A 22876-nucleotide genomic window follows, 5' to 3' on the forward strand; every position below is an offset into this window, starting at 1 on the left:
TGTTGATTCCATCAGAGTTGTCATTGTGTACCTGTTGATTCCATCAGAGTTTTCATCATGTACCTGTTGATTCCACCAGAGTTGTCATCATGTTGGTGTTGATCCCATCAGAGTTGTCATCATGTTTCTGTTGATTCCACCGGAGTTATCATCATGTTCCTGTTGATTCCATCAGAGTTTGTATCATGTTCCTATTGATTCCATCAGAGTTTGTATCATGTACCTGTTGATTCCATCAGAGTTTTCATCATGTACCTGTTGATTTCATCAGAGTTGTCATTGTGTACCTGTTAATTCCATCAGAGTTTGTATCATGTACCTGTTGATTTCATCAGAGTTGTCACCATGTACCTGTTGATTCCATCAGAGTTGTCATTGTGTACCTGTTGATTCCATCAGAGTTTTCATCATGTACCTGTTGATTTCATCAGAGTTGTCATTGTGTACCTGTTGATTCCATCAGAGTTTGTATCATGTACCTGTTGATTTCATCAGAGTTGTCACCATGTACCTGTTGATTCCATCAGAGTTGTCATTGTGTACCTGTTGATTCCATCAGAGTTTTCATCATGTACCTGTTGATTTCATCAGAGTTGTCATTGTGTACCTGTTGATTCCATCAGAGTTTGTATCATGTACCTGTTGATTTCATCAGAGTTGTCACCATGTACCTGTTGATTCCATCAGAGTTGTCATTGTGTACCTGTTGATTCCATCAGAGTTGTCATTGTGTACCTGTTGATTCCATCAAAGTTGTCATCATGTACCTGTTGATTTCATCAGAGTTGTCACCATGTACCTGTTGATTCCATCAGAGTTGTCACCATGTACCTGTTGATTCCATCAGAGTTGTCACCATGTACCTGTTGATTCCATCAGAGTTGTCACCATGTACCTGTTGGTTCCATCAGAGTTGTCATCATGTACCTGTTGATTCCATCAGAGTTGTCACCATGTACCTGTTGATTTCATCAGAGTTGTCACCATGTACCTGTTGATTCCATCAGAGTTGTCACCATGTACCTGTTGATTCCATCAGAGTTGTCACCATGTACCTGTTGATTTCACCAGAGTTGTCATCATGTTCCTGTTGATTCCATCAGAGTTGTCATCATATACCTGTTGATTCCACCGGAGTTATCATCATGTTCCTGTTGATTCCATCAGAGTTGTCACCATGTTCCTGTTGATTCCATCAGAGTTGTCATTGTGTACCTGTTGATTCCATCAGAGTTGTCATTGTGTACCTGTTGATTCCATCAGAGTTGTCATCATGTACCTGTTGATTTCATCAGAGTTGTCACCATGTACCTGTTGATTCCATCAGAGTTGTCACCATGTACCTGTTGATCCCATCAGAGTTGTCACCATGTACCTGTTGATTCCATCAGAGTTGTCATCATGTACCTGTTGATTCCATCAGAGTTGTCACCATGTACCTGTTGATTTCATCAGAGTTGTCACCATGTACCTGTTGATTCCATCAGAGTTGTCACCATGTACCTGTTGATTTCACCAGAGTTGTCATCATGATCCTGTTGATTCCATCAGAGTTGTCATCATATACCTGTTGATTCCACCGGAGTTATCATCATGTTCCTGTTGATTCCATCAGAGTTGTCACCATGTTCCTGTTGATTCCACCAGAGTTGTCACCATGTTCCTGTTGATTCCACCAGAGTTGTCACCATGTACCTGTTGATTCCATCAGAGTTGTCACCATGTACCTGTTGATTCCATCAGAGTTGTCACCGTGTACCTGTTGATTCCATCAGAGTTGTCACCATGTACCTGTTGATTCCATCAGAGTTTGTATCATGTACCTGTTGATTTCATCAGAGTTGTCATCATGTACCTGTTGATTCCACCAGAGTTGTCTTGTTGTACCTGTTGATTCCATTGTCTTTAACATTTAAAGACTAATAAATATCTGTATAAAAAAATAAAAAATTCAGTGAAAATTTATGAATTGTGAAGTTCACTGAAATCTAAACATTGATTGGCAAGATGTTATTGCATTGTCTTGCGGTAACATACTGAGGAATAAACAATGAAATAAAGATTATATAAATATATCAGTTTATAAAATATGTGACTGTCCATACTTTTGTACAAAAACACATTTTTTTGTCAATGTACATAGTGCAGTAGTTCAGATGGGTAATATAGTAGTTAGCAGTGTCTGGCCATTCATATGTACAAAGTAGTATTAAGAGCACTGTTGCAGATAAAGGCATTCACCCCCCAGATGTGGTCATCATATTTAATGACCATATACATGAGGTCTTGAGACTGGAGTACTGGAGTAACAAGTACTTTATTGAAACATTTTGCAATAAACATACTCAACCATATATGAATATGTGACCTCGTCAAAAATTGTTGAATGACGATGGTAAAGGAAACATGAATAATTGATAGTGTAAGTTGAAGCAACCTTATTATTCCCCGTTTAGACGAAGTCCGAAAACGGGGACTTTTAATTCGGTCTCCGTCCGTGCGTCTGTGCGTCCGTGCGTCCGTCCAGAGTCATATCTCAGAATCCCTTGGATCGATTCCGTTCATTCTTTGCATGTGCCTAGTACTTTATCTGGGACATATGCACATGCAGTGGTTTAGCGATTCGATTCAAAATGGCCGACTGGCAGCCATCTTGTTTTTTGAAAATGTTGTATTTTGGACATGCTTTGTCAGTTTTCATTCAAATTTGGTACATGGATTATACATGTTAGGATACATGTCCATGACGATTTATTTCACAATTGGATCAAAGATGGCCGACTGGCAGCCATCTTGTTTTTTGAAAATGTCGTATTTTGGACATGCTTTGTCAGTTTTCATTCAAATTTAGTACATCGATCATACATGTTAGGATACATGTCCCCGATCGTCAGTGAGTTTCTGAGTCTGTTCGTCCGTTCGTGCGTCAGTCTGTCAATAGTAATATTTCAGAATCCTGTGGACCGATTCCATTCATTTTTTGCATATGCCTAGTACCTTATGTGGGACATATGCACATGCAGTGGTTTAGCAATTCGATTAAAAATGGCCGACTGGCAGCCATCTTGTTTTTGTTTTTTTATGCGGTATCTTGTTTTGCATTGATTTTTTTGATTTTCCGTCAGTCCTGAATGCAAATACTTGCTTCATTAATAATCTTCCATTTCGACATTGTGTTTGGTTTGAAAGGCTATAAATGTTATAATATCCTCAAGACAATATTTTTTGATATCAGACAAATGAATATTTTTCTGCAATATACTGGTACATACATATAAAGTATTTTTGTGAATGTGTCAATGTAAATGCATGCATTCAATGATCGACTATATAATAAAGTCTAGGTAATGTATGGATTAATTGTTGGCGATCCATCCTAGGATTTCCCTTTTTGGTGTGTGTGTGTGTAGTTTCCAATGTCATCACGTATTAATTCTTCTGTGATTTTTTTGGCTGGGCGTTTTTGCTAAAACTTAGCAGGCAGGTCGTACCTTCACTCTAGTTAAATGGTAAAATCGGAAAAAAAAAAATTCTGGCCCACCTTTGCCACAGCAACAACCAAAAATTGTTTAAATATATTCGCGCCAAATGCATCTTCTACAAATTTAGGATTAAAAACCTCGGACATAGCTCACTCAGCTTGAATGTGGGCACAAAGTTACTGTTTGTTTTATCATAATGCTGTTTAAATGATCATGACATTGTTGCACGGTATCAACGTAAGTCCCAATGCATCTTTGAACATTATCTGAACTGTAAATGCTGCATTCAATCAAAGAATCTAAAAAAATACAATCGCAAAACGGTCGAAAATAAAAGTTTGTCATCTTCAACGGTCAACTTGCGTGGATATAACGATAACAGCAAAAGACGCGCTAGGTTTTATTTATAACCCGACGTTAGCTTCACGTTCATGTCCTACCATGAAAACAGCCGAAAACATATTGCTTGGTGTTTGAGCGGAACAGATCGCCAATCAGCCTACCGGCTTGTCATTATGTTGCTCAAATTTTCCGCTCTTCCGTTTGCATTTTCAGTTGAGTTTCTTTTTTCCCTTTAACATCACCCATTCATTAACATTAACATTGAATACTAGTATGTATCTATGGACATCATTCGCATTCAAAAAATGTTTGTCTTGCCTTATTCTTTTGTTTAAATTGCCGTACAAATTGAGTATTTGAAATAGGACTACAGTATTCACCTTCAGGTTAAGATGGAGACATGAGAAAACAATATCTGACTATGGGGGGTAACCTTTGTCTCGGGCGGAGCTACGTCACAGGACGTTCTGTGTTGCTTAGACTCGTATTGCTTTGGGCTCTGTGTGAGCTGCTGTGAAACACCGGTTGCACACAAACTCAAATTACTTTGAGGTAAAACTGAATAACCAAATTGATATATGTTGCACATGTAGGAGTAGTCTTGTTACACTGTTCAGGAGAGTCTTAACACCGAGAGTTTTCTGGGAGTTTTCGTCCTGTTTTTCGCTGGAGATGGATGCCTGAATATCCGCCCAAAAAATATGCTATATTTATCATTGGTCAAATTTACTGTGTGTATTTGGTGTGTAACTTCAGTTTATGATCAAAACACCATGTTGTGGGTAATCATCCACCTTACATTCACATGACAGACTGTCTGAAAGCTGTCTGACATAACAAATGGTCTTAAATAAATTAATATCTTGTTCAAGTCACCGTAGTAGATATATTAATAAAATACGATCGCTAAGGAATTTATAATAATCTAGCTGTATATCCACAGCCAAATAGGAAGACGCGTTTTATTAAATTTTTTAACTATCGTGACTTGAAAATGTCGTCTTTCAACGCCCACGCTAACATTGGGCACAAATTACGTAATCTATTCTCCATGAAATGGTTTAAAAAGAGAAGTCCACAAGATCTCTGTCATTCTGAATTTTGATGAACTATATACCTCCAGAACTGGGAGTATCTGATTGCAAGGTTATTAGCTTTTGAAGCATGGATATAGGGTATATTTGGACAAATTAAAAAAAATGTTATAAATAGCAAACCCCTTGTAAAAAAAAATTAGAGGTTCACAGGAACTTGTGTAACTCAATATTAACTAAATACTCATTTTATCTTCCGCTACTTTAATTAGGTACACAATTATGCAGTTCTGATAGTCAACCCAATCGTTAGGAATAACTAACCTCAATATTGTTATCACAAAATGTAACAATGTTAATGAGAACCATTACTTCATGAAACTGGGAATCTGAAGCATACCTTTGAACAAATTTCCATTAATCGAAAACTAAAAAACATACTGACATATACTGTATTCAATTTGTTTAAAATCTGATGATTTTTTTTTTTATTTTCATACCTTTTATTTTGATTTTATTGTATTCATTCATTGTTTTTGTTTTATATCTTTGGGTTTTACAATTACCCCCAGATTGGGAAAATACCAACAAATATATGTATTCATTCGACAAAAAATAGAGCTGTTCTTCAATTAGAATGCAATATAACTTGCTTTTGAGAAAATTTAGACCGCCACAATATTGTTTGGCCAAAGAATCATTAAAATATGACAATTTGATGTTATGTATGATGAGAACAATGACAAACAATAGACTGATGTTACAATTGTCTTCACTTTTAAACAATAAGATTGATTGTAATCAAATCATCAACAGCTTTTGTTTAGTACTGTGCAGGGGCGGATATAAGGTTTCTTCATGGGGGGTCCAAACTTTAAAGACTAAGTTAATGATTTTTTTCTATTATACAAAAACAAATTGAATACATTTTTCAACGGGGTGGGGGTGGGGGTCCGGACCCCGAGAAACTCCCTAGATCCGCCACTGCTGTGAATATTGTGAAGGCATAAACGACTTCTATGGAAATTTATAAAAGATTTTTAAAACGTTAACCCTTCAACTCAAAAGAAGCCAATTGGTAGCACCTATCTTCCATGAGTATTTTCGTCAGCCATTGGCCGATTTATTGCCATGCATGCATGCATGTGGTTGGTCTAGTTGTTTTCAACCGTCATATGATATTTATAAACATATAATCTATTTTATAAAGAAAAAAATCATGCCTTCATGCAATTTACATAATCTAGAAAGTTTGGTTACAAAATAACATCACTGATGTAATTAATTATTAAAAAAGAATATAAAATGATTTTTATCAAATGAATAAATCTAATCTAATCTAATCTAGTCTAGTCTAGTCTAGTCTAGTCTAGTCTAGTCTAGTCTAGTCTAGTCTAGTCTAGTCTAGTCTAGTCTAGTCTAGTCTAGTCTAGTCTGGTCTAAAAATCAAATATTAATTATTGTGTAAATGCATATATACATGTATCATCTTCATAGTTGCCAAATCAGTAATATTGTGATTATTACATGCAGAGAATCAACAAATATTTTTGTCTTGAGATGCATTCATTGTTGGATTCAAGGTTGGAACCGGAGCATTTTTAATTTACCAAAATTAATTAATGAAGATATTTTAGACTCGCGTTTACATTTACAGCATTAAACTAGTTTACTATAGTATACAACTATATTAGGATGTTAATTTCTCCAAAGAACATAATGGGTTCTCTGATATGTTAGGTAATGGTATCCATCCCTAAATCAACGACTTCGAACAATAGTTTTTCTTTGTTATCTTGGGTGTAATTGTTAAAATAAAAAGCTCTGTCGAAGTTACCCAATCACGTCATTGTATTCAGCTATTCCGGATAGTGCCTTCACCCCTACCGGTTCACATTGGGATTTATACGTGGGTCATCGACTTTGGAATTAGAGTAACAATTTTTCTAGGGATCAGCTGACGTTTTTATCTGAAACGTCATCACCAGTTACTAGGATACCACCCCTGAGCTGTACCAGCGTATTTTGATACCAAAAAAGTAATTTTGAAAGGCCATACCGATATTTTTACTGTGAAAGCTCTACACTACAGTCGAGTCGGCGTACCCGCCATTTTGAAATTTTACGTACACACAAAAGGTAAGGCAAATTTTAACATTCCGATGTCAAATTCATCGATATATTCCATTATTCTGCGTTCCATGGTCCTGCTGTGATTATGCACATGCCATCGGTGTTGTCTTTGGATAATATAATAACAGATCGATCAAATACCACTAGCAGTTTAATTGACAGTGGGCATCCAAAGTAAACACCGCCACTATCGAGCCAGAAATTTTCAGTTTTTATACTACCTGTGCCAAAGTGGCGGAATGGGTGTGTACCCCAGATCGATGGTCAAAAGTGCGTCACCTTATGTTTCGTGGGAGTTAACTGTCGTGCCAGAAACACGAGGCGATGATGTGTTTAGATCGGGCAGAGATTATCGAAAAGCGTGAGGATCGACGGTGAATCGACATGTGACCCGCTCACGGTACACCCTGTTTCCACAGCTTAGAATCACGAGTGAAGGAGGTCTTTGTTTTGATTCTTTTGAAATCATAACTATGATAAACTGTACATTGTATTTGCTACTGTGTTTGTTCGTATCTTGATCATACCGGAAGACCAAACGGCAGCCTAAAAATAAATGGGGTATAATTTCAGTTGTCAGGGCCAGAGCATTGTTTTTTCAAGGTTACAATGTAATCTAAACGCATGGTGGGAACCTCCCTAAAACCGCAAGCTTCTAGACATATTGTAGTACTAGTAGAATGTAACACTGAATTAGTTAAGGTTGGATTCATTGTCACTTTTGTTTGGATTTCATTGTGCAGTGCAGTTATATTGGATGCATCGCAAAATATTTTGTTTTGTATGGAAACACAGATGGCCCTGATGGGGATATACCGGTACTACATAACTGTATGCACCTGCTAGCCCCAGCAATGTTCGTACAGGAACCTGGAGCTGCTCACTGTTGAAATAGCAAATAGCATATTGTTTTAATAATATTTCACTGTTTTTCCAAGTCATAATTGACCTTCTAGTCTTTGTGTATGTCCCATTATTAGTGAGAAATGTCAAAATCATTTACTACATCATAACATGGAACTTTGTAGATAAAAATACATTATGAACTATGACCTAGGATTACAGAGTTGTTTTTATTATATTATTATTGTTTACTGGGTGGACTATGTTTTGAAGACTGCTGTCAGATCTGCGACTGCAACCTGATTCAACCATAGACCTCTTCCCTAGGGTCAAAGATTCAACAGAGACCCTGGACAAGTTTTAAAGTTTAGGATGTTGAGTATTTTTATGCAAAAAAATAAATATGAAGCTCAGTTTAGAATATGTGAAAATGTTACTGTACATAAAAATGTTTAATATTGATAAACTGAGTGATATTGCATGTATGGAGGTAAACCTCCATGTTGCATGTAACTTGGGGGAAATGTTATTGTCAGAATTGACATGGCTTTGACTTTAGTAACACTGCCAGTAGTTACAATTGAATACTACCAGTACCAGTACATATACAAATGATTGCCTTCACCACAGGGGGCTCAGAGTACATGTAGAGTCCTGTAGTTAATAATGTAAAAGTTCTGATAGAAATAGTTGAATGATAGACAACTGATTTGTAGCTAAGTTGTTTGTAAAATACTACATGATGCATGTTTATTTGAGTATCTAATGGTTCAAATCCGAAGCCGGATGTTACTAACGTAATATAAAAAGCAGTTGACATGAACTTGAAAAAAACAATTTAGTCAAGTATAGTCATGTTCATGACCGATGGTAGTTGTGCACTCAAGCTCAAGTTCACAAAAAAACATTCTCCAGACTGGTGTATTTTATTACGGCAAATTATCTGACTGAAATATTTTTTTTTCGTACCAACACTGTATATACTACAGCGACCTTCCCTGAGAAAGCCCACACTGCACTGGGTTGTTTCAAACATGTGAATGGGTTTTCATTGATGCAAAAATACCTGTTTTGTCACAACATCATTCATTGGTTATCTATCAAATTGTAAGTTTGCGTTGTATTAAAATGGTGATGTCCTACTGAAAGTATGACACTGCTGAAACTACAATTATTGGATCTGATGTTTTTTAATATTGAAGGTAAATATTGCATCAGTGCTCTGATTGATTCGTATGGTATTTTCTCATCACTGAATGAACTGTCAATACATTAGAGGAATGATAGTCAAAGTTGGTTTAACATGAAGGTCAAACTAAAAATAAGACATAGCTGATCACACCATATGGAACTATTTAGATTCTCACATATCTAGTTCTTTGATGCCCAGGTTTATACATATAAATGTTTTTGAATGGAAGTCACTGTATGTTCAATCATTAAATAAATTAATTAAAAGACTTATTTGTACATGAGTTCTGCTGTTCCATACATACTTAAAACAACTTTTGTGAGAGTCGCTCACTCGCATTTTTACTAGACTGTTGGGACATTTTGAAATTAATTTCAATCAGTGGAAAATGTCATTTGAGGTTCCGGCTAGACAGGAGGTCACTGTGATTTTTACAAAATTTATCAAAACTTCATCAAACAATTAAATACTAAAAATGTGATTGTTTTCAGTAGCCGGTAATGAGTATTAATTTTAATTGCTGGTATTAATTACATAATTGGTAATTTAATTTCCCTCATTGACACCAATTACGTGTTCATTCATGGAAGCAGAACAGTTATAATTTAATTTGTTGCCATCACAAAATAATGACTACCTGTCACAGGATAATTGTGTCCAATTGCAAACATGAAAACAAATTTAGAGATTCAGTACACGTTCTTTTTTTTCATAGGAGACTTGTTGTTTGCATTTATTTGTGATAGTGCTGAGATAGAGCTCTATAAAGAAAGTGGTCTCACTTGACAGTATATTAACCCCTACTTCACTAGCACAACATCAGACTTCAGTGGTGTCACGTAATAGCCTTTGGTCACTCAGTTGTTCTGACTTTCTAGCAAAACATCTTTTCTTTTTCTGATGAACATGTTGTTAGCCTTACCTGACATACTACAGTACAGGTGAGAGATACATCATGCCCCAGGGAGAATTGATTCAAATCTTAGTACATGACTGTTACATGTACATTAGTATTACTGATATACATCATAAATTCTAATTGTTCTGTTAGTTGCTCATTGTAAAAATGTTGTAGAAATCAACAACTACGTTTTATTCAACAATTTTTTATTCCCTCTTCTGTCTAAAACAATATGCCTCCTAACAGTAACAATTTTCTGAGTCTACTTGGCTAAGTACCCACCACTTAAAAATTATGAATTAGTGAGTTGAGGTCACTGGACGCTAAAGCAGGTAAATATGGTAAATTGCCTGTTGATCTGACGTCGTCATTTGAAAGCAGACCTATAGTCTGTTGCAAAAACAAATACGAGTGGAACACACTAAAGTCGACTTCACATAGCTACCTTACTGTAAACCCAAATATGTGGTTAATGTGTTTGTAGCTCTACATATTTACCAAACCAATCAGTGCGTTACTTTGACCACGATTAAGAGATACCAAACAAAAGGAGGAAGAGAATGGCTTCATGCTTGAAGACCTCAAAGTCATTACTTGGTTGACCATTTCAGCATGCAGTGAAAAGATGCTTCCAAAATTTGTCCTCTGTCAAAACGAAAACAACTCCAACTCTACATATCATATGCAGGGTACATGGACATATGATTGAAGTTCTAACACACAACGCTTTGCAGAAACTTTATTTTGGTTTCTTAGCTTGCAACAAACACATGATTTGACTTCAGTGCTACACTTAAAAACAGTGTCATCCTATTGTGTGGTGTTTTACTAGTCAGTAGTGTATTTTTCAGTAAGCATATTATCTTTCTTTGTTAGTTAACCACCTGTTGCTGTGCTCGGTGCAAATATAACAATGCAAGGGTTTATCTGTTTAGATTGAGCTGGTCTTGGTATATACATTGTATTAGTCTATGTGTCAGCTATATAAAATATTAATAAATACAGAATCCATAGATGAAATATACCCCTTTTGGATTTTTGAGGGAAGGAAGCAGTAAATTCTGCGATTCAAGTGACTGCATTGAAGTAATTGATTTTTTGTGGGAGACTACTGCGCCCGAACTCTACTAACTTAATTAACAGTTTTCTGTTTTAAAATGACTAAATTATAGCTACAGTATCAGTACATGTGAGTGGTGTCTGTCATTTCAGTATTTTATGTTGTCTCTAATTGTAGATCTCATCAAATATAATTGCTGTGCTCTAGTTTTTATTGTGCCTCACACATTTTTTAAATTGTCTAACAATGAATAGAACTAAAGTGATGCATAGTGGTGACTTGACATCCATTGTTGTTGGGTTTTTTTTGGGGGGGGGGTCGGCTTTAATAGGTCAGTGACAGTTTTGCAGGCCCTGTAAATACCAGTACATGTACAGTATGCTTATCTAGGTTAGATGAAGTAGTTTTTTCAACTGTACACGAATGTTACAGTATCAGCCGGAGGCCAAATCAGCTAAATTCCTTTCCCTTTGTTGATGAAAAGAAATACCTTTGGTGTGGTGGATGAAAGTAGAGTGTTTTGTTGTACCTACAGTGTAGTGGAACAATCGATAAGAACACATTTTGTAATTTACGTGACTGACAGTAGGAAGTGCGTTCTTTATTTATTACTGTCAACTCCAGGGATGTATGGGATTGGCTCCAGATCACATTGAATTGCCATTCTGCCTTCGTCGTTCTCTCCACAGGAAATAGCAGAGTTTGTTACTTTGCCTACTGGCCTGGATAGTTTCGGCTTAGGCGTGGAATGTCAGGCTTGTATGACTCGGCTCCAGGGTTTATAAGCCTGTAAACCGTTACAGATGATGTATTTTCAGTTTTTCCCAGGCATCAACTACCCTCACCTTTGATCAGTGTTTGGTTTTACTAACCGATAAGCAGTAATCAGGCCAGTTGTTCACTGGTCAGATAATTTTGATTATTTTTAACTTTTGCCCATGCGCATACGAGTATCACGATGTACATAATACGTGTTCAGGTCTCGTCATTGTCATCTGGTCCTACTTCAATCCGAAGTTTAACGTTCTCAGGTATTTTATTCTGATTATCTCATTAAATATTAATTAGCTAATTTATTGCTACAGATAAAATAGTTTCATTGTTTCCGATATATTAGCATTACCGGTATTCATAAAACACTGTACATGTTGGTGTAGGATAGGATATAGGATAGTCAGCTGAATTTTGTGTGTATGTTATGCAGCGCATCTGGTAACCCAGTTTTGAGCAGTACTGTGTGCACGTTATTCATGTTTTAGATTAAAACCGGGCACCATAATTTCAAATACTCAGTAACAAGGTTTGAACAGTACTGTTTGAATGCTATTCAAGTTTTTTTAAATCAAACCACGGCATTTCAATTCCTGGGATTGCACAATGGAATCATGGGATATTATTGTTCTTGTTATTTAAACAATCGATCTGTATAATGTTTATTATTATTTTTTTTAATCTAGTAAAAAAATATACTGAATATTAATCTACTGAACAACCCCACTCAAAATTAATTGAAAAGTACTGCAAGTTTCTATTCCCATTTTCATTTTATAAGAACAACACTGACCAGAAGTAATTTCAAAATCTCTAGTAAATATAAAACATATATAAACACATCTAATTTTTTACATTAATAACTAATATTTTTTGCTAATTAAATTATGATAATATTTAATTTTAAAATGGCTAATTACACTGACATTCATTCGTCAAGTGTTTGACTGTGTGGACTTTGTTCATTTAACGTGTGAAATATATTGGTATCGAGGAGACACGCCACCTTTAAAATAAATAAGAAATGTTTGCTGGCATATTTTGTGTGCTAATGTTTGACAATTCTCTATATCGTATTTATTTTATTAGAAGCGCATGTAAACCAACAGTTGCATTTATGATTTATTGTAGTGTATTATTGATTATTATGATAATAGACATAATGCTAATATAGCTAATATGGTATGCTGTCAGTCATACTGCATACTGTCTAGTGATATTGATCCAAGGTACTTTGATATTACTTATTGGTGTTCTCTGGATTTATACTGTCAAATCTTCTGGTTCTTAACATTTTTAAACCTGCAATTAGCTAGAAAAAGTTATTAAAAATTAATTAATTTGCATATTATTATTATTATTAAAAAACTTTGTTACTTACTACCAAAATAATTATATCAAAAAATGTCTGTATCCACATGGGCCTTTAAAAGGTAGTGTACATTTGGTGCATTTGCACGACAGTATTTTATTGGAGCCCTACGGCTCAAGCCAGTGTATATGCTTTCAGCTCCAATAAACCTTCGGAGTTGAGCTCTGATATGACCTTCTCTCTCGTTCTGACATGCACCGTATCATGTGTAAAAAAACAACAACACAAGCACAACAACAAAATTGTTTTCAGCCATGTTGTTTTCATAGTAAGTAATTGAGGGCGGTGTTCTGTTCCCTCTGACCGAACTAGATTGATCACGGACGGATCTCGGCTCGTTCGACCCTGACCGTGTAAACGCATTGGAGATAATCTCCTGTTAATCGGTTAGAGGAGCAGTAGTTTGGCTCCGATAGAATGCTATCTTGTAAACGTAGCAATAGAGCTTAGTATAAAATAGATAGTTTGTCTTGTTTGTTTGTTTATCAAGTTTACATTATTATTGATAAAGGTCATTGATGATCAGAGCATTCCATTCTCTTAAAAGGCAGCAAAGGTTATTTGCGAGATGAACAGACATTATACAAGAGAGGGTAGATAAAAGATTACCGTAAAATTAAAAGTCTCGTTTCTAATAGAAGTCACACCCATTCTTTTTGAACAACTGAGTACCAAAAATTCACCATTTCTCATATGTGTAGATGCTCTAATAGAAGCCACATCCCTTCCGTTTCATTGTATCATTTTAATAGAAGTCGCGGCTTCTATTACTATTGTTAATAACACATAGCAATCCTCGGTTTGCATGAATATGATTATATTTAAAAATAAAAATATGAAAAAAAGGTGCGTGTTGCTGTTGCATATACACTGATAGGAACAGCACAAACAGTATTGCCCTGTCATCTCTGACCATAAGAAATGCAAAAAGCCGGTCACTGGTAGCATAGTGGTTGTCGCATGAGACTCATGATCGGTAGACCCAAGTTCAAATCTTACCTTAGGCTGAACATCAAAGGGTCGACCCCTACCCTGGGTGAGTGTGCCACAGACTCAATGGGAAGGCAAATTCCACTGGCCGAGATTCATTCACTAACGAATGCGACTTTGATGGAACCTTGGTTAAGGTCTGCAGGTGCTTGTGTTCGACCGGGCCTGGTTAACGCCAGGATAGCGCATTAAAATTGCCATTTGACAGAGAGATGGCCACACAGCCCTGTCATGGAGTCCCAAACATGAATATGACTTCTGTGGCAAAAATGCACTATGTGTCAGCACTAGCACTTGCAATTAGCACTTACAAAAAAAAGTCAGGAGAGACAACAGTGACATTCAATGTTTGGAACTGTCGCCTGGCACAAAAACATTTTAAAAAAAAAAAGAAATGCAAAAATTCATTTTTAATTGAAAAGAATGTACCAGAATGAATGAAGATTATTATTATGCATCTCAATTTGCAGTTAAAGAGAGCAACCACTTTAAAGTAATCGCTTTACTCAGCACCATTATCAGCTCATAAATTTGTCTCTAATGTACATCAAATTGAGAAAATGGTAGTTATGACAGCACATACTAAACTATACTGATTCTGAGTGCATTGAGTTCATGCGGCTTCATTTATCTCTGTCAGAATACTGAATCTTTCATAGCTTTATAACATACTGATGTACTGTCGTGATATTTTGAACTACTGAGTCCTACTCGCTTGATTCTTGCATGTTTTACTGACACAGCTATATAGACTGTGTATTGGTACAAAACTACTGGCTATTGAAGAAAAATGTAACATGAACTTGCATTATAATCGTGTATTTGGCTGAAAACAACAAATTACATGTAGTTGACAATTCAATGGAATAGTTTGCAATAACATGTCTGGACCTCCATGTCAGGTTTTCTTTGTTCCTCAGTTTAGCTCACTGTACAATAAATGCAGTAAATATATTTCAAACACGTTTCATGAACAGTACATTGGAATTGATCTTGAGGTGTATTTAGTTTATTCATCGTCATAGTAACACAGGGCCTGCATATATAAGTTCCTCTCCTGCATGAACTCTGAATGAAAGCTATCATTTATTAATTAGATAAACTCAATGACCTCCAGTACAGATGGTTTCATACTCCTGCCTCTCTTGCCTTGTCAAAATTCATTACCATATCAATTTATCATAGAAATGTATTTGCTTCACTTGATACATTTAGGATTATGCCTATTAAAGTTGAATTCATACTTTGTATGATTTGCAAATTCACACTGGTTATTGTGATTAGCATGAGAATTATGATAAAATCAGTTTGTTTGTCTACAAATCCTGAAATATTGGAGAAGTGACTCTTGCTATCACTGAAAGTTTTGTTCAATACCAAATCAAACATACATGTAGTTTGCATTTTTGTAATCACTTGGATCACTTTTCTTTATTTTAAGAAATACCTCTAAATTCAATATCAGGATTACATGTATGTTGGAATAAGATTTCTCTAATTACAACAAATAATTTCTAAAAATATTGCCATGGGTTGTTTCGTTCATGTGTATTCATAGAACATGTATACTGTTGCTTCATGTTTTGCTTTCTTGAATATAATTGCCTGTCCTATAATGTTGATCATCACTGTTTCCCTAATGTTTCCATGGCTACAATGATAATGAAATTTCACATCATCTTGGTCAAAACAAGTTTGATTGTCGCATGCATGAAATATAAATTGCATATATTATTTCAAAGAAATGTTCATTGCATTTTACCATTCATAGTTATGAAATTGGCAGACCCTTATATTTTCATCCACTCTTGGTTTGCTTTAACCGTTTCATTATAGTGATATACCTGTTGAATTCAAAGAATTATAAAAATAAATCGCATCTAAGCAAGTTGCATTTTGAATAATGAATTTATTCTATTCAAAATTCAGTGTACTTACGGTATTTGATATCTGTCAACTCGATATATACTGGTGGTACATGTTTGTAAGTCTGATCTAGTTTGAAGTCTGGAGCTAATGATGGACTTGCGTGATGCATTTGTCCAATTTAAGACATTCCATCGGAGTTGTAGTCTCATCCAACTTAATAATGTAGATGATATATTACAGTGCAGTATGTCTTCATTCAATGTTCAAACCACTGCTTATGGTTTGACTCAACGTGAATGTAAATTTGATAGGCAATGCTTTGAGAAACCGATATATCCTAAACCACATGTTGACCGGATACAGGTTTGTGAATGCTTGCCAAGTCTCACACTGTGCTTTCTCTGAGGGGCGAGTTGTTTCAGTTTCCCTGCAAGTATCATTAGGTACTTCGCTACCATTAAAAAATAGAAAAAAATTGATCGTGGTAAATCATTTAAAAATTATTCTGTTATGATTCACGTACTTGCAATTCATTCATATTTAAATAATTGCCAGGTCTACTTGTAAGCCAGGTGTTTTTTAACACAATGACGACTGCCTATATTTTCGTTGTAATGTACAAAGTAAACATTCTCTGGCTAACAAAAAACGTTTCTATCATCAACTTCCTACATGTTCATCCCAGGAGAGGAAATAGCACCCCAGCTATTTTGTGCAACAATGTGGCGCATTAGGCAACTGTATTGACACACAAGGAATATCGAAAGAGTAGATCTTTGTAATCAACTTTAAATAATGTCTGATCAGTTGAGAAAAACAGATAAAAATACACAAGTGAGATTACGTGCTACATCATTTTGGTCAGGGTTCATTTGATGCAATTGTAATGGTTTTTTTGTGTATTACAGTTCATTCTATTGTTGGTTTGAATGCCGACTTTTTATGTACATGGATTACTATAGTGTAATGTCACATATTCGTGGACATACATAAATAGCATTGTTGAACTTGTACAATAACAAAATACTGTAAGTCCATGCTTCATCCAATGTTGCATATCAAGGTAACAGCTTAATCGCATCCAATAAAAGATTATTGATTTGTGGAATTTCACAATGCTCATTCATACTTTGTAAACACCTGTGATAATATTAGTATAGTTGAATATTAAACATTAGTTAAATTTAGAATTATCTGTCAGAACTGTATTTTAGTCAGACCAAGGGTGTGTCTGTGTTGGATTGTGTGTTCATTAACTACTGATACATAATGCTGACGCGTATGTACGTGTATTGTCGTATACAAATGCAAGATATCACAGAGTTCACAGACATTATGTCTGGGTCTAAGACAACAACAATGATAGGATCGTATCGTTAACCATTCACAATTGAAATTTTTCTCTCCTTCCAACTATGGAAACAGTTTGTGAACTTTTTGATTTTTGTGCAGTACATTTGATACTGTATGCAGTTTTAGTTTTGCATGAGACTAATTTTTGTGAATTTCACTAGTCAGTGAAAACTGTGAAAGTTTGCAGCAGTGGAAATTTCCTGGAAGTTCAGCAAAACAAAATTTTGACTTCACGAATACCATAAAATCTTGAAATCAAATCAAACGGCTTACAGTAGTTACTCTGTGTACAGGTATATTGCTGCATCAACACATGCTATTAGCTATAATGTGTGGGAGATTTGTACAGGGAATATGTAGGCGGGTCTCCTGATATTTCGCCTTTAGTAACATTTAATTTTCAAAATGCTTTTCAGAATGTCTGGCTTTGTCTGGCATATCCTTGAAACTGTTCATTTAAATTTTCATGAGACCCTGAACTGAGATTCCTCTGTAAATGGTTGAATTGTGAAAATAGGTTTGTTACAATGCGTAATTGTTGTGAATACACGCAACATATGGTTTTATGGAAGACAGTTAAGTATTGACAGGCTCTGTGTAAACTAAGCCATGAATTAAATTTCAATTCTGTGTCTGTTGACCCGGCTCACCATAGAAACCATATGTGATCCATTTCAACTTAGAGCTGCTAAAGTTTTTAATAGATTTACTGTGTTTTTTTTTATATTTTATAATTGATGTCTTATAGATTATTACATACAACCATACATCATGTATAAATACTGATATCTTGTGTGGGCTTTTTTTTTAAAGGTCATTTTCAACCAGTAGCCTATATTAATTCCATATGGTTGTCCTAGAAATTCAGATTTCCTGTTGTATTTTGCACATACCACGGTACTTTATTGCTCTGAATTGTTGCCTGTAATCAGTCAGTACTGATGTTTCCATAGCAACAAGTGGAATTTCTAAAACCTTGATATATTATATTATAAGGTTAGGTCAGGTGATTGCTGTTTGAAACTAATTTGTTTGTGGGAACGTCATATTCGAAAAGCGAGAATTCTTATAAATTGAAGTTATTTCTGTCACTGCTGTTGAAATATACGTTTTTTTATTAGGTCAAGTTTACAGTGTAATCCCTTCGTATTAATTTTTTAATATAGAATATACTAATAACTAATTTGCATATGAATAAGCTGTTATTGTTGGGTTAATGGATTCATTGTAGTGCCCTTACTGGGACATACTATTTTATGGGGGAAATTTTTGTGAATCAGTAAATATCATTAAATTTATTAGGAGTCATGAAGCCACGGGGTCTGAAGCCACGGGGTCGCAGTGAATATCGCAAAATGTTTCCCTCATGAACGCCATAAAAATGTGAAAATTTGGAAACAACAATATTGACTTACAGTATGTAATTTACCTACAGTGACTGGTAGTAATATTGTATACTCATGATACTCAATCCTGTATTAATAAAGTAATATATTTACAATTAACAGTATCATGTTTGGCTGCTTTTGAATTTACTATCCATATATTAAGCCAGGTACTAAAACTATGTACAAAACATATTGAAAGGATGAATAAGTTAATTCATCTAGATGATGCAGCCAAATCTGATTAAACCAAAGACACTAGAGAATACAAAGAACAGGCAACTCAGGCAAACATTGAAGAGAATAAAATGATGTAACATGTAACATTTCTTGGTGTGTCATGTTTTATTATGTATCTTCTTTTGGCTTTTGTAATCAACGTTTGATTTTGTACGTGTGTCATGTGACTTGTCTCGGAATATTCAATTATAACCTGGCATGTTTGAAATCAAACTGAAATAAATAAATAAAAAATGTAACAATTGCCTTATCTTGTGGTTAGAGTTATATAAGTTATTTTATATATTAGGTTATTGAAGGTGCCGTGACCCACAGCACCACATTTAAGTCAAAATTGACCTTTGACAGGGTTTGCGCTAGTGTCTCGGCAAGACGAGTCCCACTTACAAAAGTTTAAGAAATTGAAATTTGACCCTGAATAACTTTATTAGAGATTGGACCCCAGCTTGCCTGAAAAACTGGGTCCCTCTTCAATAATTGGAGTCCGGGAAGCAAAATATGAGGTTAACGCAATCCCTGTTTGACCTTTGTAACTGATGCATTGTTAAAATTCCTGCCAAGCGATGTATCTATTGACTATACATGGATGACCTCATAAATTTAGCATAGGTGTGGTAAATTTTGTTATTGACTTCAGGGAACAAAGGCTCGATTTTTGAAGAAAAAAAAATCATGTCACTTAATAATAAATTAATTTTTTGTTGAATTCATAGGATGGTAATGTAGCATTGACTGCTCATTTTTGGTCCCAAGATATTGTACATCTATTAAGCATTATTGGTATAATAATATCACAAGTAATAATATCATGAACGGAGATGTTGACGTGAGTCAGCTTGGGAATGGACCAATGAATGGGCCTATTGTAACTTCGGGTAAAGACATGATGGCAGGTGGTGACAGCTATCAATACTACAATGGAGATCCTGAGGATATGGTAAGACTTTTTTTTATTTTTCCTGCGAGTGGTAAATTTATTTTTTTACATTGTAATATTTAATATTTTATCCCTTCTTTGTCAGTAGCATGTGTTGATATGCAAATAACCCAATCAATATCGTTAAAAAAATAATTACAACTCCTAATATTGTTTCTGTACTAGTGAACTCTGATATTTCAAAAGAAAATAATATCTAATTTATGGCAACAATATTAACAGTCTACATATTACTATTACAATTTACCATAAAAAAAAACTTATTGTTGTTGGTTCATTCCTATGAAATGACAAACTAATAAGATAAAACACTGACTTTATTCAAGCGATTTTGTAAACTTGACCCCTTGCCCATATTCCTATGTTGCTAGCAGGCTTAGTCTTATGCATTTCTATTTCTTAAGTATTAACAAGTAACATTAACAGCAATTGTAGCCTTTAATTTGATTTTAATTCTGCAATATGCTAAGATTTTTCTGTTTAATGTATACTGATAGTTGAATGTTTATTAGTATTTAAAATAAGTCATAATTGCCAAATTGTCTGTGTTCGGTAACCGACTGTTCGGTTGAAGTTGATTCTTATTGCCTCGTTAAAGCCACAAACCTTATAGTTAACTTTAACATAAAGAGAACTGTTAGTGAATTGAAAGTAATTCCACAGAGCTTAGCAAAGCTTTTTCTATTTGTCTATTATACTAAGCTTTTAACTGTTGGTATAAAGTAAATTGAAACAACATACTGGAACATTTATTTAATCTAAGGAATTGTTTTGGTGTTATTAAAATCATTGTGCTTTAATACTGTACTCGCAACAAACATGCCCACGCCAGTCGCATGATCTGAATGTCTAATTAAGTGTAGACCGCCCTCTTGAGTTGAGTCAAGTGTGTGATATCTTGCTTCTCTGCATGTCATTCATGTGGATTTCCGTGTTGCAATGTCCCATGTCTGTTGTTGCTATCAGCTGTCTGTCTGTGTTTATATATGTTGTAACAATGCATAAAGGCAAATCCATGAAAGCTGCAATCTTGTCAAAACGAGAACCCAAAGTGTTGACTGGGATAGTACAAGTAAGTGTGATATTAAAACGGCATGTGTATTTGCCTGTCAAGCGGTGGATGTCACTGCGGAGCTTTAACACGAATGTCATTCTTATCTTTGTAGGTTGTGGTGCTGGAGACAACCATCACTATGGAGGGAGCAGACAATAGGTTTGGCTTCTCCGTCATGGGAGGGATGGAAGAGGGTATCTCACCTCGGGTCGATGATATAACACCAGGTGAGTTTGAATGCACCTGACACGTCCTGACCTGCCCAATCTGCTATAATATGCTACAGAAGTAAAGATATCATTTTTCGCTTGCCCTCCTTTGCATCGTCACACACACTCTCAGGTTTTTTTTTGTCATACCATTTTTGTATCGCATGCATTCAGTGGTGTTACAACAATATAATGATTTATACATCGTTTGTTAATATTTATTAACTACTTGAAATTGAAATCTTCAAAGATTTTGTGAAGAAATAAATAAATTTTGAGAATAAAGCAGCCCTGGAAAAACAGACACTGCAATTAATTAAATTTGTTTCAGTTGATGTTGCCAGCACATTAAAATATGTGTCATTCAGTAGAATGCAACTCGTTCCAAATAGTAGCAGTTACATCATTATTTACTGTCAATGCTGCAGACTTGAAGATAAACTTTTAAAGGTTGTCGTTAAAATGACCAAAGTACTTGTTTGTAATAATCATTTTAATTTTGACAATTAAAATGTGACTTGAAGGACATTAATTTCTGCTGAATCGTTAAAGCAGAAACTGATATGCAATTATTGTTGAGGCCGTTCAGAATTTGAATTCTAGTGAATTGATATCCTGCTATTCCTTGCCAGTCTTTCATATAAATTAAACTGATTATGTCTTCGTGGTTTACTTACCGAGTGAATTAAGAAATATCTCTAGGCTTTCAATCAAACGAAATCTGAGCTTTTGTTATTTTTAGATGGAAAGCCACAGGTTAATCACGTGAGATATTTGTGACATTCCCTACTCTGTTGGGAGGACAGTGTGAGTTTTATTTTCTATTCCTTTCGTATCCAGCTGTTGTAGCAGGTGACACTGGACATGATTTTGTCAAAAGAGGGCGCTGTTCTATTTCATGGTTCTTATCACACAGTTCATTTTTGGTTTCCACCTTCTTTTTTAAAACATTTTTTGACATTCAGGATTTCATTTTCATTTTCATGATAATGTAATGTTACTTTTTTTTATTTCTCAAAAGAGGTGGCAGCTCACCCTGTACTGCGGCACAGAAACCCTGATATCAGTTCAGTTCAGATAGCGTTAACAAAAAAACGGAGACAGCTGGAGCATAAATTTCTATTATGGTGTAACTTTAGGTCAAATTGAAGAAATTCTGAGTGAGATTGGTGACTGAAAATAACCTGCAGGTTGTTGGTCTTATAAACTGTGGGATGATATTTTTAATGTGAAAGGTCACTCTTTCGATCTCGCAGTTAACTTTTTATCTCTATTGTCGGCAAAGTCGAGCAGAGCTATTCATGATTTACTGATTGTCGTTTGTCATCATCAACTTTATATTTTCAACTTTTTAAAAATGTTCAACTGTATGGATTTCATACCTTGATTGGTTCTCTCTCAGATTGGTTCATTTCGTGACATTATCTTCAATAGTCTATTTTAGTGAAGATTTTTGGTAAAAAAAAATGCTGTTTTCGACTTCTTCTTGAAAATGGCTATCCAAATTATTTTGATATTTTATAATGTAGACTTTTTAGGTGGACCTCAGTCAGATTTGTTCATTTTTAGGAAAAAATTGTACTGATAAAACAAACTTTAGTTCTCTTAATTTTGGGGAATATTTTTGTCATTTGTGGATAAAACAAATTATTTCTGGCGTCTTTTCGAAAAACCACTGCAGATTGCGATTTCATTTCTCTGTCAGATTA

The 22876-nt window shown here is 35.1% G+C and overlaps 1 protein-coding gene across 1 annotated transcript in view; it reads left to right on the plus strand.

Annotated features, from left to right (window-relative positions):
• Nucleotides 1–6734: 6734 nt before the first annotated feature.
• Nucleotides 6735–22876, plus strand: part of LOC100372796 (protein PALS1-like) — a 44226-nt gene continuing 28084 nt past the window's right edge. Inside the window, exons 1-3 of the mRNA XM_085493665.1 lie at nucleotides 6735–6997; nucleotides 19681–19904; nucleotides 21071–21185. Of these exons, the coding sequence (XP_085349791.1) occupies nucleotides 19776–19904; nucleotides 21071–21185 (244 nt within the window). The 5' untranslated portion in view covers nucleotides 6735–6997; nucleotides 19681–19775. The remainder of the gene's footprint in view (nucleotides 6998–19680; nucleotides 19905–21070; nucleotides 21186–22876) is intronic.

This window comes from Saccoglossus kowalevskii, chromosome 2 (genome assembly GCF_978046115.1).
Source record: "Saccoglossus kowalevskii chromosome 2, keSacKowa6.1, whole genome shotgun sequence".
NCBI classification, from domain to species: domain Eukaryota; kingdom Metazoa; phylum Hemichordata; class Enteropneusta; family Harrimaniidae; genus Saccoglossus; species Saccoglossus kowalevskii.